Source organism: Stegodyphus dumicola, chromosome 5 (assembly GCF_044657685.1).
Source record: "Stegodyphus dumicola isolate Sdum_Otavi_A_Nest chromosome 5, ASM4465768v1".
Lineage (NCBI taxonomy): Eukaryota > Metazoa > Arthropoda > Arachnida > Araneae > Eresidae > Stegodyphus > Stegodyphus dumicola.
This window is the reverse complement of record NC_140772.1, coordinates 65,249,638-65,268,760: the sequence shown is the minus strand read 5'-3', so window position 1 is coordinate 65,268,760 and position 19,123 is coordinate 65,249,638. Positions and strand designations below refer to the sequence as shown.

The 19,123-nt window shown below is 31.8% G+C and overlaps 1 protein-coding gene across 1 annotated transcript in view; it reads right to left on the bottom strand.

Annotated features, from left to right (window-relative positions):
* Nucleotides 1–19,123, bottom strand: part of LOC118186995 (atrial natriuretic peptide receptor 1-like) — a 1,070,353-nt gene that overhangs the window by 75,049 nt on the left and 976,181 nt on the right. Inside the window, exons 15-16 of the mRNA XM_085816725.1 lie at nucleotides 3,749–3,917; nucleotides 2,318–2,467 (exon numbers count right to left, since the gene is read on the bottom strand). Of these exons, the coding sequence (XP_085672851.1) occupies nucleotides 2,318–2,467; nucleotides 3,749–3,917 (319 nt within the window). The remainder of the gene's footprint in view (nucleotides 1–2,317; nucleotides 2,468–3,748; nucleotides 3,918–19,123) is intronic.

The window sequence follows — 19,123 nt, the reverse complement described above, 5'->3', positions numbered from 1 at the left end:
GTCTCGTAATATTTAGTTGTTTAAAATTGTGTAACCATGATAATCTAGAAACAAGAATAGTGAGCTGTAAAATCGAAATTCAAACTTAATGAACGCTGTCAATATGCGGCATAAAAGTATACAGCCATTAAGATTTTTTAATATCAGGAAACCTGAAAAATGGGCAATGCTCTCGTCGGGACTCGAAACCTGGACCTGTGGAATATGCATCGAATATGCTTCCAGTTACACCACGAAGGCATGCGGAAAAGGAGGGGAAAAACACCTTTTATACTCCCGCTTTTAAAGAACGACTGGGTATTAGGAGACGCAATCGCCAAATCCTGGTGACGAATTATTGTCCACCACCTTTACGCTTGGGCGCCACGCGTAACGTCATTAGTATTTTTAGTGGCAGAAAATGTGAAAAATGTGCAATGCCCTCTCCGGGACTTTAATCCTGGACCTATCGAATACGCGTCCAGTATGATTTCAATTACACCACGAAGGCATGCGGAAAAGAAGGAGAAAAGAAATATTAAAAAGATTATAAATTAATAAATTAGTTATAAAAGTAATCAAAAGTTCATTAAAAATAGCATGAAAGTTATGTGCACTCTCATGCTCCACTGTGGCAATACCCTAATCCATGCCGTAACTCAAGTACAAATAAAAAATGTACAGAATTAATGTTCAGTTTTGGAACATAATTTGTGACCAACATGAAAAAAGCAATGAGATTTAAATATGCATGAATAAGAATGAAAAAGAAAAGGCAACACTTCTGCAGAATCCTCCAGTCATTTTACAAATCAATACTTAAATAATAAACTGTATCTGATTTCTTCGCTTGATGAGCAGAGGAAGTCCTCTAAAGTGTGCCATATACCTAGGACTTAAAATCTCTGTAACTATGATTTGGTTGCTAAAGATGAAAGAATCCCTTTATGGCAGTTGTTTCTATATTTTCCCACAGTTTCTATTTTGCTCCTTTCGAATCATGAATAGAACAAAGCTTTTGCAGATATTCTAAGATTTCCCATATTGCTGAGTGATTATATCGAAGGAAAGTAAATGTTTCATAGACATATCGCCTTCGTATTAGTTGTATATAAATAGGTTTCACCTTTAAAATTTTAGCCCTTGCACTTAGTAGAATTAAGAGTCTCATTGGAACTGTCTCTTTTCTCTACTTGATTTAACTCTCCAACACAAAAATATGAATTGTGAAATATTTTTTAAAAATAAGTTAGAAAAACGTGCTGTAAAAAGAAAATACATAAAATTGAAAAAGCCTATGAACATATGAAAAAGTCTTACAATGTAAAAAAGTAAAAAAAAAATACAAATTTCAAGATATTAGTCTCAGTTAAAGTAAATAAAAGAGACAACTTAAAAACTTGTTTACAACTTAAAAAAAGAAGTGTTTCGAAAAGGACTGAAGAAAAAACGTTTTAGAAAAAGGTGTAAATTTTAATTGAACGTGAATACAATGTAAGTGAAATTTTAAATAATTAGTAAAAAATAAATAAAATGAAAATACGATCTGAAAAAATAAAATGGGAACAGAGCAAGTCAAGATACCGACCAAAAACGAGTGTAGCTTTGCAAAGGTCTAAATTCAAAATTAAAGGTACTAGTTCAATTGAAACAGCAAATGCTTGAATTAAAATATAGTCTGAAAAATGGACAGAGCAAGTTAAAAACTTACCGTAACCGAGTGCTGCATTAAAAGAAGCACATGTGAAGAACGGCGTGAGGGTTTGCCATGTAATACTGTGGAACAAGGTTTACCAGAAGTGAAAACGCCCATTTTTTAAACCATTAGCAGATCTAGCAGAAAAGTTTACATGTCCTTGTAAGCGGTGTGGTATTGCAATGAGCTTAAGAAGAAAGGGACGTCAGAATATGTGGCTTCAATCTATTCCTTATCAGGAAGAAATGCTTCCAAAATGGTTACTGAGTAGATTTTAGTTTGGCCAGAAAGTATATGAAAAGAAAATTTTACAATTGGTTAGTAAAATGTCGTAATTCTTCACGCTTTCGAGCTGCAAAACGTCTGTTGAAAAGAAATTGGTTCCTTTTTTAGTCAGAAAGGATAGATGGCCAGTAAATTAATGTAAAAGCAATATATACAAATTAATGTACTGAAAGAATCTATACAAATAAAAGTGTAGAATTTAGTTTCCATATTTACATGAATATACGTTGCTGTTTTCATATATTACAAAAATTTCGTGGAATTCACGTCTTCTTATTGGGGAGTTGGATACACATCTTGACTGTCTTACTAATATCAATAAAAAGAAATAAACAAATGAAAGTCCTTTCCTCTTACTTTGGTAAAAGCTGGTATAAGAGGTCTTCCGCCTTCCTTTTCTCTTCCAAATAGTCCGCTGTTCTTTCCTCAACAAGAGCTTCTAGATTATTCGCATACTGTTCCATTCGTGATAACAAATTGTCTAAAATGTTACCACTGTCATTGTCTCTGGAATGATAAAAGAAAATGTATGTCAGGAATATTAGTAAAGTTTTAAAAAATACAGAATGTTAGAAAAATTTAAAAAGTGTATTCAAAATAATTAGCGCTTCCTACATAACACACAAACGTAATAGAAGCTGTTACTCAGTGATTGTTACTCAGTGATTACTCAGATTGTTCTGGCGACGAGCGAGACAGACCCGTATGGTTCTTAGAGTAAACCAAGATTTTAAAGTGACTATGCTAGGAAGTCATATTATATCAGGTACTTTTGGCTGGAAATTTAACATTCTCATGGCGACTTGGGCTAAATTTCTAAGCAGCCAGCTCGTTGGCCCGGTTTGAGCTCAGATTGAACTATTAGTGTTCAACGATTTTATCGCTCAGTCACTGGTGTGTTATACTATCTCTGGTCACATATTCGTACGAAAATACTTATGGACAATCTGAAACATTGACAAACGTTCCTCCAAAATCCTCACACAATATCCTTCTTCTGCCTGCGTTACTATTCGATGTACTCGTCTTGTTGGACATTTGCCACCACGAATTATTTTCTTAACACCACTTACTTGCTGCGAAGTAAAATACACATAATCTCTGCTACATGCCTAATAGCCATTCGCCTACTTGATATCGCAATTTTGTCTCTTTGGCAACCATTTTTTCTGTGATGTGGATGAACGACCACAGCATGGATTATCTTCACAAAGCAATTTTCCACTGCAAAATTCAGCTGTCAATTTGACAGTTATGAAACAAACTGAAGAATTACCTCCGATTCCCTCACAAATTAAGTTCCGTTTCGTAATAAAATACACTTTTCAATGATTTAACGGATTCATTATAACTTTTTTTAAGAATTAGGAATTAATTAATTCACTATTTTGCTATTTTTAAAAGGCAGTATATTACACCAATTTCATGTACTTCAAATCGAGCACATAAAAGTTAGAGATAAATTTAAAACATTTTTAAGCGGCATTCGTTTTGCGCTAAGAAGTTGTGCTGGATTGCAAGTTAAAAATATCAGCGTAGCATTATTGATTCAGCGCAGTAATTATTGAAACAACGTATTATTGATTCTTTTGGTAAAAATGCTGAGAAGTTTTATACGCTCCAGATTTGAAATGCATTTCATTCTTTTAGTTTCAAATACTCGTAATATTTATTCAAGCAGACGTTAATTCATTTTATGGTCACTATAAATCAACAACGCAGTTAATTACTGAATTGCGACTGGAAGAGAAAATTTCGTATATAGAAGTCAAAAGTTGTGTTAATTACTTGTTAAGTCTTCTAATGATCGATTTAAGAGCTTGGAAATCAGGTCTCTCTGTAGGATCTTCTGTCCAGCACTTCTTGATCATATGAATGACTTCTTCGTCACAGGATTCTTTTTCCAGAAGAGGTCGAAATGGAGTTCGTTGGGAATTCTTCACATTATCTACGATTTCTAAAAAAGAATAAATGCATTTAGTTATATTGAAATGTATTTTCAAGTTAATTAGTATGTTGTTAAACATAATAACTCGAGTTAATCCAAATAATAAAAATTCGAAAAACTGTAAAGTGGTACAAATGGAGATTTAAATTTTAATATATTAAGTTTCACTCGAACGAAAATACGTTCAGCTATGTGCGAATACCCAAGTTAAAGGCCATTAAAAGGAAGATATTTTAACACTCTGTGCATGGTTTATCTTAAGAAATGAAATCATAAAGCAGAATACATTTTAAATTACCAATGTCAGATCTTATATATTTTAGAGACTAATTTGAAATTTTTCGAGTATTCAAATTTCAAAAGAAATAAAATTTTCGAACTAAATTTTACAAGAATTACTACCGCAACTTTAATTCATTAACTAGCGGGCAAGCCTGCCAAATAAGCGGGCTGCGGCCAAAGCAAAATTTATACTTTATATGTTCACCTGAAAAGAAAATGCATAAAAACATTTCAGTATGAATGGAAACAGTTCATTCTTTTTAAGTAATAACCAATTCGTAAATACCTTTTTTTTTAAAACCAAACTAGGAAACAAAAGCTTTTGACATTTCAGTTAATACCTATGACGTCATGATTTCAATTTAATGTAATATAACAACAATTTCTAAATATCAATAAAAGAATTAACGTGGCAATAACATACCGTATCAATTACCCTAACCTGAAACAAAAAAGCTGCCAACAGCAGTTATTTATTTAAAATACTAAAAATTTTCGATATATACTGACGTCACATGCAATCACGGCGTGCTTTCTTCAACGTCAGAATATGACTCTATATAATAATAACATATTTAATGTTTTGCAATGCTAATTTTATTTCATGTATAGTAAAACTTACAATTTTTTGATTAATAAACATTACGATGTGAAAGCGAGCAGTGGCAACACTTTTCGAAAAAACCTGATGTGTACACCACATGACTTCCTTGTACGGAATATTAAATTATACGCATTTTTTCTTGCATTTCATTTAAACTTATTAGATTGAATTAAATCTACTTCGCCGACAGCGCATAAACCACGATAGAATAAATGTATTCTTTAAAATTCACTTTGTTTACCATAGCGACACTCTGGCGCTAGGTTTACTTAACAGTATTATATTTCGTTCATATTATAACTCAGAATGCACAAAATTTATATCATTTAAAGAATTATCTAATCGTTGCCACATGTTCTATTCAAATACTATAATAAAGCTACAACTATGTATAAAAGAAATTAAGCAAACAAAACAAAAAAGAAACAGTTTTTCATAGACGATTGAGTATTTCTCATTCAATTAATTCAGTTTTCACTTCGCGACAAGGCAAAAATACATAAAAACTTAAAATATCTGTATTAAAAATTACGAAGTAAATCTTAAACGCTTATTTCCTCGAAAAAATTCCAGAAAGGCTTAAGCATGATTTAAATAATAAATGAAGGCGTTATCTTTGTTGTTGCGAAGCTAAGTTTTGCTAGATTGGCAACAAATCCGCTATCCTGCTGTTTCAAATGTAAACAAGAGCAATGGCCGCCGTCAAAAACATTATTAGGCACTTAAAAAGCGGCACTTAAAAAACTTTAAAACTGTTGATAATTCTAAAACTATTGCATACAGATTTACTAAAGGCAAAAAAACTTAACCGGAAGATAAGAACAACATAATTCAATGATTTTTAAAGCAAAAAATGTACAATTTACAAACATATAAGAGTAAAGAAACTGAGATCACTGAGCCGGGTAACAGAGTGGATATATATATAAATATATTTATATACGTTTGGTGCGGCCGATTGCAACCAAAATACGAGGTGCACATCTACCTGTTATAGCAGACCTATATACGAAATTTCAACGTTCTGAGGCTACTCGTTTTTGAGTTATGCGAGATACGTACGTACATACGTTCGTACAGACGCCACGAAAAATTCTCTTCAGAATTAATTTTAAAGAAGTTTTTTAGTTTTTTTTGGAGTTTTTTTTAGATATCACGCAAAAACATTGTTAAATTGCATTCGAAAGCGGTCAAAGTGGATATTTGCGTTGAAATATGCTGCCTGAAGCTTTTCGCGATTACAATACTTCCCTTTTACTTCGTACAAGGAAGTAAAAAAGCATTTTTATCCCGAGACTGTTATCGCGCTGAAGAATGAGTTCAAAATTTCTGTTTTTCGGGTTTTTAATTAATATCTCGGCTTATTATCGTACAAAAATGAAAATGGTTGAAATTACACATAGGAAAAAGCACGAAATCGCATATGCAGCCAGCCTTTTCGCGGGATTCGAATCCTGGATTGAACTGCCAGTGTTTAGTGGCTTTTAAAGCTCGGCGTCTAGTGGGACTTTAAGTGATTAATTCAACATACCGAAATTACTTGGTATAAATGCCTGTCTAAAATTTAAAATTTAGCTGTCAATACGTTAAAATTACAAAGTAGAACCAATAAAAATTTCTTGCAACTTTTAGACTTCGGAGGGAAAAAATAATATGAAATTTTTCTCTTATTATTATTATTGTTTATGAATGTTTTGATAAATATTCAGTAAGTAAAACTTAAAATTTAGTTTATGTATTTTGTATTTTGTTAAAAAATATTAAAAAAATTTCTTAAAAAAAGTGTTCTGGCCCGTTAACTGTTTTTGATAGACACCCAATTTCAGTTTTAGACACTGTTTTACAACATTGCAGTCTCTGAAGGTCGATAGAAGGTCAAAAGAAGTCGTGCGGTGCGTTATGGTCTGCTAATGCTAGTGAAGTAACTAATCTCCATCATACATACTGGTGTATATCTAAACATTCTGACACTCCTGCCGATCTTTCTTTCATTCTGTGGTGATTGCATTGAAATTTTTTCTGTCCTTTGCCTTTCATCAAGTGATGCGATTTTACAACACGAGAAACACGTACTCTAAACTCTACGAGTTTTCCTATTTTAGATTCCTTTAGTTGTGCTCAAAGATGCCTCGCTCTGCGTGGAACTGTGCTTTCAGTCCAACAACAATTTAATTTAACGGTATAGTGATTGACAACTATGTAGGTATACCCAACTATTTATACCTACATAGTTGGGTATTAAAACTACATAGTTGGGTATTAACGGGAAGAAAATGATATCCGAAAGGTTTTTCCTGATTTTCTGTCCCTCAGTTTTGCAGCCTATCTATAATAATAATTGTTTGCTCTTCTTACGCGTAGTTTATTGATAAAGACTCTATCCACATATTTAGGACAATTTTATAGAGTTTGTCGAAGTTTGGGCTTAGAAAATCTTTTACAAACCTTCCAGCGATTAAGATTTACTTTTGCAGTCTTCTTAAAATATCCTTCAATTAAGACCTTAATGCTGTTTGCATCCACAACTTAATTTTAATTATTTGCTTCTCTCATGATACCCGTGCATCAGTTTCAGCTATAAAACATACTTTTTTAGTGTTACAATACTTCTGAATAGCAGTACATAATACGTTATTTACGAAGTCAGAAATGCCTTGTTGATTTATTTTATACCTTATAATGAATTATGTTTATCATTTAATTAAAGTACGCATAACATTAAAATTAAAACTTTTCCCTGTAGATTCATCATATAGAAATCAAACTGTGGTTTGCGAAAACATATTACTTCTTGCATCATTTGAGGAATGTCCATGGTCCTGTCCATATTGCAGTTATGCAACTTCTCATAAAGGGGGGCAATTTAAAGAAGCATATAAGAATCCACACAGGGAAACGTCCGTTCTTATGTAATATTTGTAAAAAGAAGTTTCAAAATCAGTATCATGTAAAGAGATACATGGTAACTCATGATTCAAAATTTCATTTCCAATAAATGTAGGCTTTTTATGCAACACTGAATCTCAAATTAGCTACAGGAGCGCAATGAGCCAGAATTGTACAAAACAACCGAGTTTCATGCAATGCCAATAACATATATCGCACACAGCATATGCTGAGTTTTAAACCTGGCATTTTGCAAAATACGGGTTACTGTATAAAAATGCTTAACGTTTTGACAATTTAAATAATATTTTTCTTTAAAATTTAAAACTTCGATAAGTTCGATGTATAACCACCTAAAAAAAAGGACATCTGAAACTTACATAATACGTTGTAGCCTTTTTAGTCTATCCCAAATATTGCGTTAAACAAATCACGGCAGACATAAGGAAGGAAAATTATTTTACCCACAAAACTTTACATAAGCTACAATCACCGTCGTGTAAATATTGAGATTATCTAACAGTCCAATAAACTTTGTAATCACAGTAATAGACACCGTGTTAAATATCCTGTCATATTTATGTACCAAACGATATTTTCAGAACATTTTAAGCCAAATTGTAAAACCATATGATAAATCGAGCCAATATGAAAGGCTTTTTTAGGAAGTCTAGTTTTATTTCATATTAAATGAACTGTAGCTTCAGATACTGCGCAAGTTTTTTTACCCAAAGCATTAACAATTGCTCTTCTCAGCCCAAAGTAGATTGTTTTTCCAAAAACCATCATTAAATGAATTACGGAATGATAACCAATTTAAACCGAAAAATGAAGTTCGATATACGTATTGTATTCCCGTGATATATTTGGCTTGGTTGGTTGATAAAAAATGGCATCAAAGAAACTCGAATAATAATTTCGTAAATACACACTTGTACTCTACTGACACACACTATAAAATAATTATGTTTTTTCACAAAATGCTGAATCCGATTTGCATATAAAGTCAAAATAAGTCTGTTAATGTAGACAATGATTCCTACAATGCTAATATAGATAGCATACGCGATGTTTTAAAATTCAAAATCGACAAACATTGGGAACTATGTAAAAATGTTTAACATTTTGGAATTTTAAAATCTCCTTCCATTTAAATTGATGCGAAGTAAAAATGTTTAACATTGTGGAAATTTAAAATGTCCTTCTCCATAAATTGATTTAACGCAAAAATGTTTAACGTTATGGAATTTTAATACTTCCTTCCGAATAAACTGATATAACGAAAAATAGTTAACGATATAGAAATTTAAAATCTTCCATATAAATTGGTATAAGGTAAAGATATTGCCAGAAAAGATAAAAATGCTTTTTTTTTAATTCCGTATTTTGTTATCAATTGCACTTTGATCAATGAATTATAGGTTTAACTGAAAATATACAAATAAAATTGTCTTAACATGTTGCATTTTCCACAAGTCAATAAATTCATTATTATGGATTTGTTTATTTAAGATTCTAGCTAAATTAACTTTACTTTGCTGGCTAGATCTTTACTTGAACTGTCAAGCGATTATTCGCTAAGTTCAAACTGTATCAATGGCACTTTATTCAACTCAAGAAGGAATTTACAGACGGAATTCCTGGTGCTTACTATGCCAATACTTTTGGCGGCAACTCAAAATAGAAAGGTAAAATTAAAAACTAATTTAAATAATCAGTCGAAGTTGTACAGAGATAATTAACGCGAGATGAATCATAGCCCTACCGTCGACGTACGCAAACCGGCAATTGTTAGGCACGGCCGTAAAATGGCAAGCTTGAATCAGCGAAACAACGAGACACAGAGGCAGAACACGTTCTGTCAATAACTCAGACACCAATTTAAATACTCGTAGTACCTTTCTACCGTACTTTGCATAACGCGCAAAATTGAAATATCATTCTGGCAGGAAATGGAAGTGAGGAAAGATAAAAAAGATATGTAAGTAACTGAACAAAAATTGGTTAATTTAAAATTAAATGTTCTTTACAAATTAAAGAAATCTTTATAAAAATAGTTTAACAAGAAGAATTTCATAAAGTTAACGTTATGTAAATATTGATATAATCTGGTAATGCATTAAACACCGTAATTATGATAACTGACATCAAGTTGTAATCTATCTTATCAATAAACTAACGACCCTTCCACTTAAACTGCAAAACAGTTTTTAGAGAAACATTCAAGTCCAGTTGCGAAACCCTGTGATAAAATGAGTCAATCTGAAAATAGTATTTTGAACTATCAATTTATATTTGATACGAAAGAAACTACTGCATCAAATTTTATGCAATTTTGATCCACTCAGAGCTCTTACAGTTCTTCTTCACCATCCATCGTAGACCGTTAAAAAATCAATTTTCCAAAACCTGTATTCAATGAAACGAGAACCAGTTTAAGTCAAAATGTGAAGATTAATAACCATGTTCCATGATTTATTCGTCTCGGTTGGTACATAATGAAGAGCTACATCAAAGTAATTGAAGGATTTATTTAGTAAAAATATTCTTACCAGTCATTTTATGCAGTTATAAGGACAAAACGTGACTATTGCTTAAATTTTTTTTTGTATTTTATTTAAATTAAAAAATTCTTTTAATGTATTTAGCATTATAATTAACCATATTGGTATTCTATTTTTGTTTCAGATATGACTTCATTAAATTTCATTATGTGGCACAACATACGTACTGAGAAAAAGGAGCTGTTAATATACATGCTCAATAAGCCGAAAATCTAAAGATTGGCTTAGCTTCCAGACAATTATAATCTTTTTGGGGTTAACTACTTATGCAAATATGACTGTTCATGATTTCACTACGTTATTTAATCATATTATCATTAAATGCTGACAATTTTCTGATGTGGGTGCCTTGGAGAGGTGATTATCATAAGAGTCTTCATACTTATGAAAATCAAAGCGTGAAATAATACAATAATAAAAAATAATCGGAAACTTTCAGATTATATTTTACTTTAATTTTTCAGATTTCATTTACCGGCGTTTTTTTCAGTTCAAAGGAACTTAGTCCCTCAAGGACTATTGCTTTCGTTTGGCAATTTTTTGTTGTAAACTTTAAAAGGCTGTATCACTTTTCAAACTGTTGCCACAAAATATTATGGCCTTGTATCATATTTGAAGAAATTAAATAATGAAGAATCTGCATAAATTTCTCGCACTGCCATAAAACAACGGTACCTAGAGCCATCCAATTTTGAATGACGTAATCCTACTGCGAATATGGGCATCTGAAAGCCGCCCAAATTTGAAATTTGGAATTTGTTTTATGATCGATTTCATAGTTTGTAAAACTTTAACGAGTTTTTGATTAACAAACTCAAGGATTTCAAAGCGAGCAATGGCAACGTTGTATAGAAAAAACATTTTTATCTCTAGCGCGTGGTACTGTGTATCGGAAATTCTAAAGATATGCTCAGTTGAAAATTATTTTACGATATTGCTTTTTAACTGAATTTTATGGTTTAGGTGAGAAGAACATGATATTTAATAAATAAAGGTAACACACAAAAGTTCAAAGAAAGACCATTTGGACGTAATTTAAAATCTGAAAACTTTCAGACATTTTTATTTATTTATTTTTTACGTTTACAGACACATACACGTTTCAAGAGCGTTTGGGCTAATGCCACGTTGGGCTAAAAGTTTTTAGAAACAGCATATCTTTAGAAATTCTGATAGACACTCTCGCGCAGGAGATGTTTTATTCCCCTGCACCGTTGCCACTGCTGCCTTTGAAATCGTTGAGTTTTTTAATCAAAACTCATTAAAATTGTACAAAATATTCGGTTAGAGGACTACGTTATTCAAAATTTGATGACTCTAGGAACCGTTGGTTTTTTTCACAGTGCAAGAAACATACGTACATTCATGCAGCGCTTTCATTACAGACGATAATATTCGGTGGAAAAGTTGTTGTCACATTTAAAGTGGTTTGACGCAAATACCATTTCGAGACTAATAACCCTTCTGGGCTAACGACCATTTGCGTTAATTATACAAATAATTTAGATAAATTTACAGAAATTGCATGTACCAATATAGGCTCCAAAGGAATGGAAAAAAAAGTTGAAGTTTAGAATGGAAAAGAAATTCCACGGAATGTAAAAACGTTCACTGCTTTGTTAATTATTTCATCATGTAATAATTATGCTTAATATTACATGATGAACTAATTAACAAAGCAAATTATCAATCACAAATGTGCTTTATCTTTTAATATAATTAATCAGGAAGCAAATTAAATATCCTTATAAACTTCATGAGGAAATCTGTTGCATTAATATTTTAAAAGGAAAAAATTAGCTTATATCTTTGTCTAAACCATTTATTAAAAAAAATCTCTGGAAGGTTCAAGCATTTGTGAAAACAAAAAGTAGAATATAACGGGAAAATTAAACCACAAACTGCATTGCCAGTCATACTATGATCATAATTCGAGAAAAATAAAGACTATGATAAAAAAAAATATTCATTTTAAATACACTTTAAAATGACGAAGTAATACATTAGTAGCATTAATTTAAAATAAATACATTTGGGATATCAACCACATTACAATTCCTTTCAAAATATTTACTTTGGTGCGTCTGTTCACAAACAAGTCTTCCTTTTATTTACTCAGATTTGAAAACGGCTAAATTTTCTTCTTTTCTCCATCTAACACAGGAGTAAGAGATATGCAATGCAAGATCAAAATTAATACCTTTATGTTAACTTAAAACTATTAAAATAAACAACAAGATTTAAATTCATTTCATGGAAGTTCCCGCTTTCAACATTTATAAAGCAATATTAAAGTAATATTCTCGGAAAGTAAAACGGCGCAACTAGACTGCAAACAGCAATCTTCACAAAAAATAACGTTCTAAAACAGTTAACGTAAAATATTCTTACCTGATGCAGCGATTATTACCTATTTACGGAGTGCGTGTGCATTTGCAGTTAGCGAATCACATACAGTTTTCCTTTCATGTTAATTTAAGTGAAACATTAAAAGAATTTTCCTCGTTAGAGGTAATAGTCAATCGACATATTAAATTCCCTATTTCTAAATCACTCAGTATTTAAAAGGATGGTTTACATTAAACCTCAATTTCTCTCATCGATAAGATTTTAAAATTTAAGTAGGGGCAATGAATCTTCCTTTTTATGTTTCCGTAAAATTTTTGTGCATAAATACTGAAACAAGAAAAGACAACTTTTCAATACTGCCTTTTAAAAAATACCAGTAAATTCTATTTTGAATATGAAAGGTTTCACTGTTTTCAACAAGCAAATTTTTAAATCTGGTAAAATAAAATTATTGCGAACTATTTGCTGGAAAATCTTGTGCGCAAGCGACCCAGTGGAACAAATGCATCTCGAATAACTAGATAAGTGCGAACATTATTAGATTAATTCACAAGTCTCCACATGGCTGAAATTTAGACGAAATAGTAAATAGCACAATTGTTTTCCTACCATCTGTATTTTCATTTTGAACAGCGTTTCTGAAGTGGGAATTCCTAAACAAGTAGACCTATCGCAACTACTTAACATTGCAACTACTTAACTTTTATACCTACGCTAAATACAAGGTTGTTTTTACGATTTTGATTGTCACATTAGCGTGTTTCTCTTCTAGTCTACTTAACTTAAATTTATTTGAGGTGTTAAATTGAAATCTGTATAGGAGATCAAATTACAATTCCTTTGGAGAGTTTGATTTTCATATTTTACATTTAACTTTTCTTTTAACATCTTGAAATAGTGATAACAAACTCTTGAAGGCATAAATTATTTTTAAAACTTTTTATATTTCGGGTTTTCATTGCTATTTAAGAAACTGCTTTGTTTCAGTTCCTTTGGATCTACTGTTTTCGAATTCATGTTATTTATTAAAAGTTAAATTCCTATTATAAGGTATTTTCTCCCTCATTTCCACAGGTTTTCATGGTGTAACTGGAAGCACACTCGGCGCATATTCGAGGGGTCCAGCGTTCGAGTACTAAGAAAGGCACTACACATTTTTCAGTCTCCTGCTTTAAAAAAAAAAAAAAAAAAAAAAAAAAAAAACTACAAGTAACCTACAAGTAACGCCCGAACTAAAAAGTGGTGGAATAATTCGCCACCACCAGGATCTGGTGACTGGATCCCCTAATCCACAGTCGCGCTTTAAAAATGACTCTACAACATAATTTTTTTATTGTTCCAAGCAATATTATTCTCAGTTCACAGTAATTATTTATATGGATAAAACAGGAAAGAAAGTTTACTAGATTTTAGACGATTTTTTTATTAGTTTATTATATCTGAGACGATCGCTTTTAATTCTTTTTGACGTATCAGGTGAAAGAAAATCAATTTATCTCAGAATGGATTGTAATTTCAATGAATAAATTCATATTCTCGATTTTGAGTGGAAAAGTAGTGATTACGTTTACATGATATTCGTTATTTGGGGAATACGCATATATGGCTTTATCTTACATACGCATGTTTACGCCTATATGGAAATTAAACGCAGTCCCGCTTAGAAAAAGTTATTTCTTTTTAATGGAATTCTTTCACTGATCGTCTGGAATTTACATGTGGTTCATATACTGAACGTCAGCTTTACTTAATATTTGCGTTTATTATTTCCAAGCTATGAAAGAAGAGTATACCTTTACGATCATGCATTGCAATAAACTCAGTCGCAGACCTCCACGATATGTCACAAGAAAGATTGCAAGAGCGAGTTTAAAAATATTTAAAGATATTTTCTTTTGTTACTTAACACAAAGATATTTTCTTTTGTTACTTAAGAACAAGTACGAATCTTAACTTAGGAATTATATAAATTTAAGTCCATATAAATCATTTGCAGCAATCCTGTATTACACTCGTGTAATTATTGTATTGTAATGTTTTCCATAGTTAAATGAAGCTAACAATTCTTTTACGAAATTTGTATTTGTAACTATCAAAATTTTAATTGCTTCAGCGCTGTGTTTCTTTAACAAAAAAACGCATGTCTTTAGAAAAATCCGTTTTTGTAGGAGAAAGGTGGCTGAAGAAATGCATTTATAATGAATCCATTCAATTCCCTGATGGTAAACGCATAACTGGGTTTTAAAGTTCTTCATTTTAAAGGAATTCCCAGTATCCATTTTACTGCGACTGAGTGCACATTCCGATAATATGAAACAAATTTTTAAAGTACTGTCATAACTGTGACGTTTAATAATTACCTTCTTTTGCATTTTGAGGATCCATGAGATTCTTGGAAAGTGGAAAGTATGAAGTTCCCCTTCGTTGTTAAATAAATAATTATGTGTAATCATAGTCAATTACAGTTGAGTGGCAGTTTCTATTTATTCAGTTATTTTACTGTTACGATTTAATTTCAAGAATAGCTTCGTTTCTCGTGTTGCGATGCATCATTTGACTCGAACAAACATCTGAAATGTTAATTTAAACGAAATATATTATAAAGGCTACAAAACTCATTTCACTCCAATTACGCTGAGAATTCGGTAGTCGGATTTCAAAACATAATTATTTTCGGTTAACCTCTTAATTCGTTCTATGGCGAAGGCAATTTTGTAATTATCACAATGTCTTTAAATCTCTTTGTTTGGATAAAGTTAGGGAACTAATTTATCAAAGAAAAGCTAGCAAGGGAGAAGATCTGCCATGAATAAGGATAAGATAAGATCTTAAAAGATACTTTCCGAAAGCATCTCTATCCTTGGCGTATACATTTCTATGCGCCGTCATAATCCTGCGACAGCTAACGGAAAGACGCTGAATAGTATAGTTTTCTGTTAATGAAAGAGTTTCAACGCGCATTTTCAAACACATAAAAGAGTGTAAAAAGAAAGTATTTTTTTACAGTTAAGCAGATTTTAAACTACTATTTGTAACAAAACATTTATTTTTCTTTTTGAGATTTTGAATATCTGTTTTTCGTTAGGATAAAGTGCTTTAGAAAAGCTTCGCCTTTTTTCTTCTGGTGAGTAATGAACTCCTAACAGTTTGGAAAAACGTCAAAAATGTTTGTATAATTTTGCGATTATCGTCGATAAAGTATACAAGTTTGGATAGTCTTACAATTGTATATGCAACTGAAAATGCTAATCTGAACCTGGACAATCAACTTGAAGGAATTATGATTCCTACCTTTCAGTTGCAAAAATTCACGATTGCAATTAAGTTTTCTGATTGAATATAAATGATGCAATTTTCATTCACATTCAAGTGTACCATTTACAAGTAAATGAGGTTAAATAAACGCAATTAACAGAGATTTTGAATGAAACTCTATCGATTTGGAGAACGGTCAGACATAGATTCTTTCATAGGTTTTGCAAAGCAACCATTTTGGTTGCCGCAGCTTCTAACTTTAATAAATTCGTATCCAAATGGTTGTTGCTCCTCTTAGGTTTGCAAAAGTTGTTTGCTCGGAGAGAATCTGATCGTCCTCGAAATCAGAGTTTCATTTAGAAATCTTCAGCAAATACCTGATTTTTTGCTAAATTTTAAATTTAAAGTAGCCGTGTTTTTCTTCCAAATTGATCATAACTCTCCTTTTACAGCGACTTAATGGAAAATTTATTTGTGTACCGATGTTTTCAAACATCTAGTTTGCTTTTAAACAAAAAAGAAGAAATTTATCGGCTTTATAATGTACTTTTGGCTTATAATGTACTTAATTCACTTTTAGTCATGACCGGAAATACTGTTGCGTATATGGTTGGACTATTATGGCGTAATGGATAATCGGATGAAATTTTAGAAGCACGACCAGCTTAATATTTAGACATCATTTATTCTTGAATGACAAATTGAAGCTTTGCTATGATAATAAATTTTATTTTATTCTCCAGCATATAAAAAAAAAATCTGATCATCGGCAGTGCTTCAAAAATTAATCCAGCAAAGTGTTTATATTAAAAGTGATTTGATGAGTGTTCTCAATGATGCACTGTATCGACGTTTCAAATTATTTCAGCAAAGGTCGTTAGTCAGCTTACGCTACGTGCTTCAAGTATGTACACGTGAGCAATTTGTTTTCGTTTTCTTAATCGCACAGTTTGTAAAACGGAAAACGAAAGTTATTATCTTAGAATAAAATTCTTTTGCAATGGAACAAAACTCAAATAGTGCTATGGATTCTAAAATTTCACACAAGATCTCTTATGAAAAAAGTAAATTAATGTAGCTAGAAATTTGTACATTATAATCATATACAAATTCCTAATCATTGTTATTATATTGAAAATCTAGATATGCTGTTTTTCGTATTATAAAAAATTTTTAAAATCTTGCATCCTTTTATGAAGAGTAGAATTTTATGGTATCAAAAATTTGGTTTTCTTTAATGTTTAATAACGAATTTAAAAGATTAATAAAGATTTTATTTATGGAAGGTTATTAACATGATTAATATATTCTTGCGTTATTGTTTAAATACTTTTGAATTAATATTCTGATTTTTTTATTATTTTAACAAAGAAATTTTTGTTTAAATATTTGAATTCTAAGAATTTTCTAATCAATTTAAAAATGAAGTGACATAAACTTTGAAGGCTCCCATTTGTTTCGTATATAATAATAATTATTTTTTAATATAATGGAAAGAAATTAATTTTTTTAAGTAATGGAATGATAGAGCAGTTCAAAAAGGCCGGCTACCTCTATCCAAGGAACGGAGGCCTTTTATATAGTAACTACCAATTTGGCATTCTTTTGTCCAATGGTGCAGAATAAATACACCAGTTCGCTCAATTGGATATGCCAATATGACGGCTATGTTAGTATTTAGAAAAGCTGTGGGGTCTTCAGGTTTTGTAAAGAATAAATGAACTATAAATGTCTAAGAATAATAAAAAGCATAATTTCAATAAAATATTTCAAATGATGTTTATGATACTCAAGTAAATATTCTGAGAACTGTGATATTTTACGGTTATTTCTTGAAAAACATAGGACTTTTTTTTTACAGTATGTATACAGAAAAATGAGTTTGCAGACTTTCAAAAATTTCAGTAGCATTTTTACTTTACATTTCTTGTTAAAAATGATGTCTACAAGATTCTGTTATTTTAAAACATTTAGATCAAAATTTTATGATTTTTTTCCACTATTGCATTTCTCTTGTTTCGCTAATTCCGTAATGTTTCTTCTAAATAGACTTTTCTGTCGCAAAGCCTTTTTCTCTTTGAAGGTGGGGGGATTATGTAAGCCAAAATTATAATTTAAGCTAACGGTAAATCTTTAATTCTCCTTCTCTGTTCTAAAAATCGTAATAACTTCTCGGGATTGCGTCATTTCTAGATCGCAGCTCTCATGACGTAAAAATTGCGGAACCAAAACTTTTCTCTTCCCGTGCTTCCATCTTCCATAACTACGCGCCTCAGCTTTTGCCTCGGTGCTGATTAGATGCTGTTTCATTATGCTCTGTACCTATTTCAACAATATCAAAAATGTAAATGTTCTTGAATAAGCACAACTCAAAGTGCCAAGTGAACTGTGGCCACAGATGTTAATTGCAAATAAAAATGAAATTAAAACTGCCTCGACTGCCAAGTTCTTTAGATACTACGAAGTCAACATGTTAGCATACTACGCAATCAGGATTCTTTCCCTTCAATATGGATCAATGTTATTATATAATCATTGTTTCGGCTTTTCCTTTCCTTGCTTTTAATATATTATAGTATATATATATATATACTGAGCCAAAACATTATGACCACCTACTCAATAACGCGTTGCGCGAACATTCGCCTGCAAAACAACTGCACCTTGCCTTGCCATGGATGTCACAAGTTCTTGGTAGATAACTGGAGACAGGTTGTACCAAATGTTCAAACAGCGGTCACACAAAGTCGAGATATTTTGACATGGTGGTGTCTGAGCTCTGAGTTCCCACTATGACACTATAAATGCTCTATCGGGTTAAGATCTGGCGAGTTACGTGGCCAGGACATGAATTGGTATTCCTCCTTAGCTGGCCACGCCATATGCGCAGTCCCTTCACTCTCCAGGTAGTCATCGACGATGTCAGCTCTATGGGGACGTGCGTTATCGTCCATTAAAACAAACGTAGGGCCAACTGCTGCAGCGTACAATCTCACAATGGGTTCTAGGAAATCATCTCGATACCGGACAGCCGTCAAAGAACCCTGTTTAAAAATGTGCAGGTCGGTGCGGTATCCTAATGAAATCCCTGCCCAAACCATAATGCTTCCATGCATGATGTTTTAGGACTGACTGCGCGTTCGTTGTTTACGCCATATGCTTATACGCTTGTCATCTGGCTACAGAGCAAATCTTGACTCATCAGTAAACATGACATTTCCCAGTCAGACACATTCCAATTGACATGTTCCCGGCACCACTGTAATCGTGTCCCT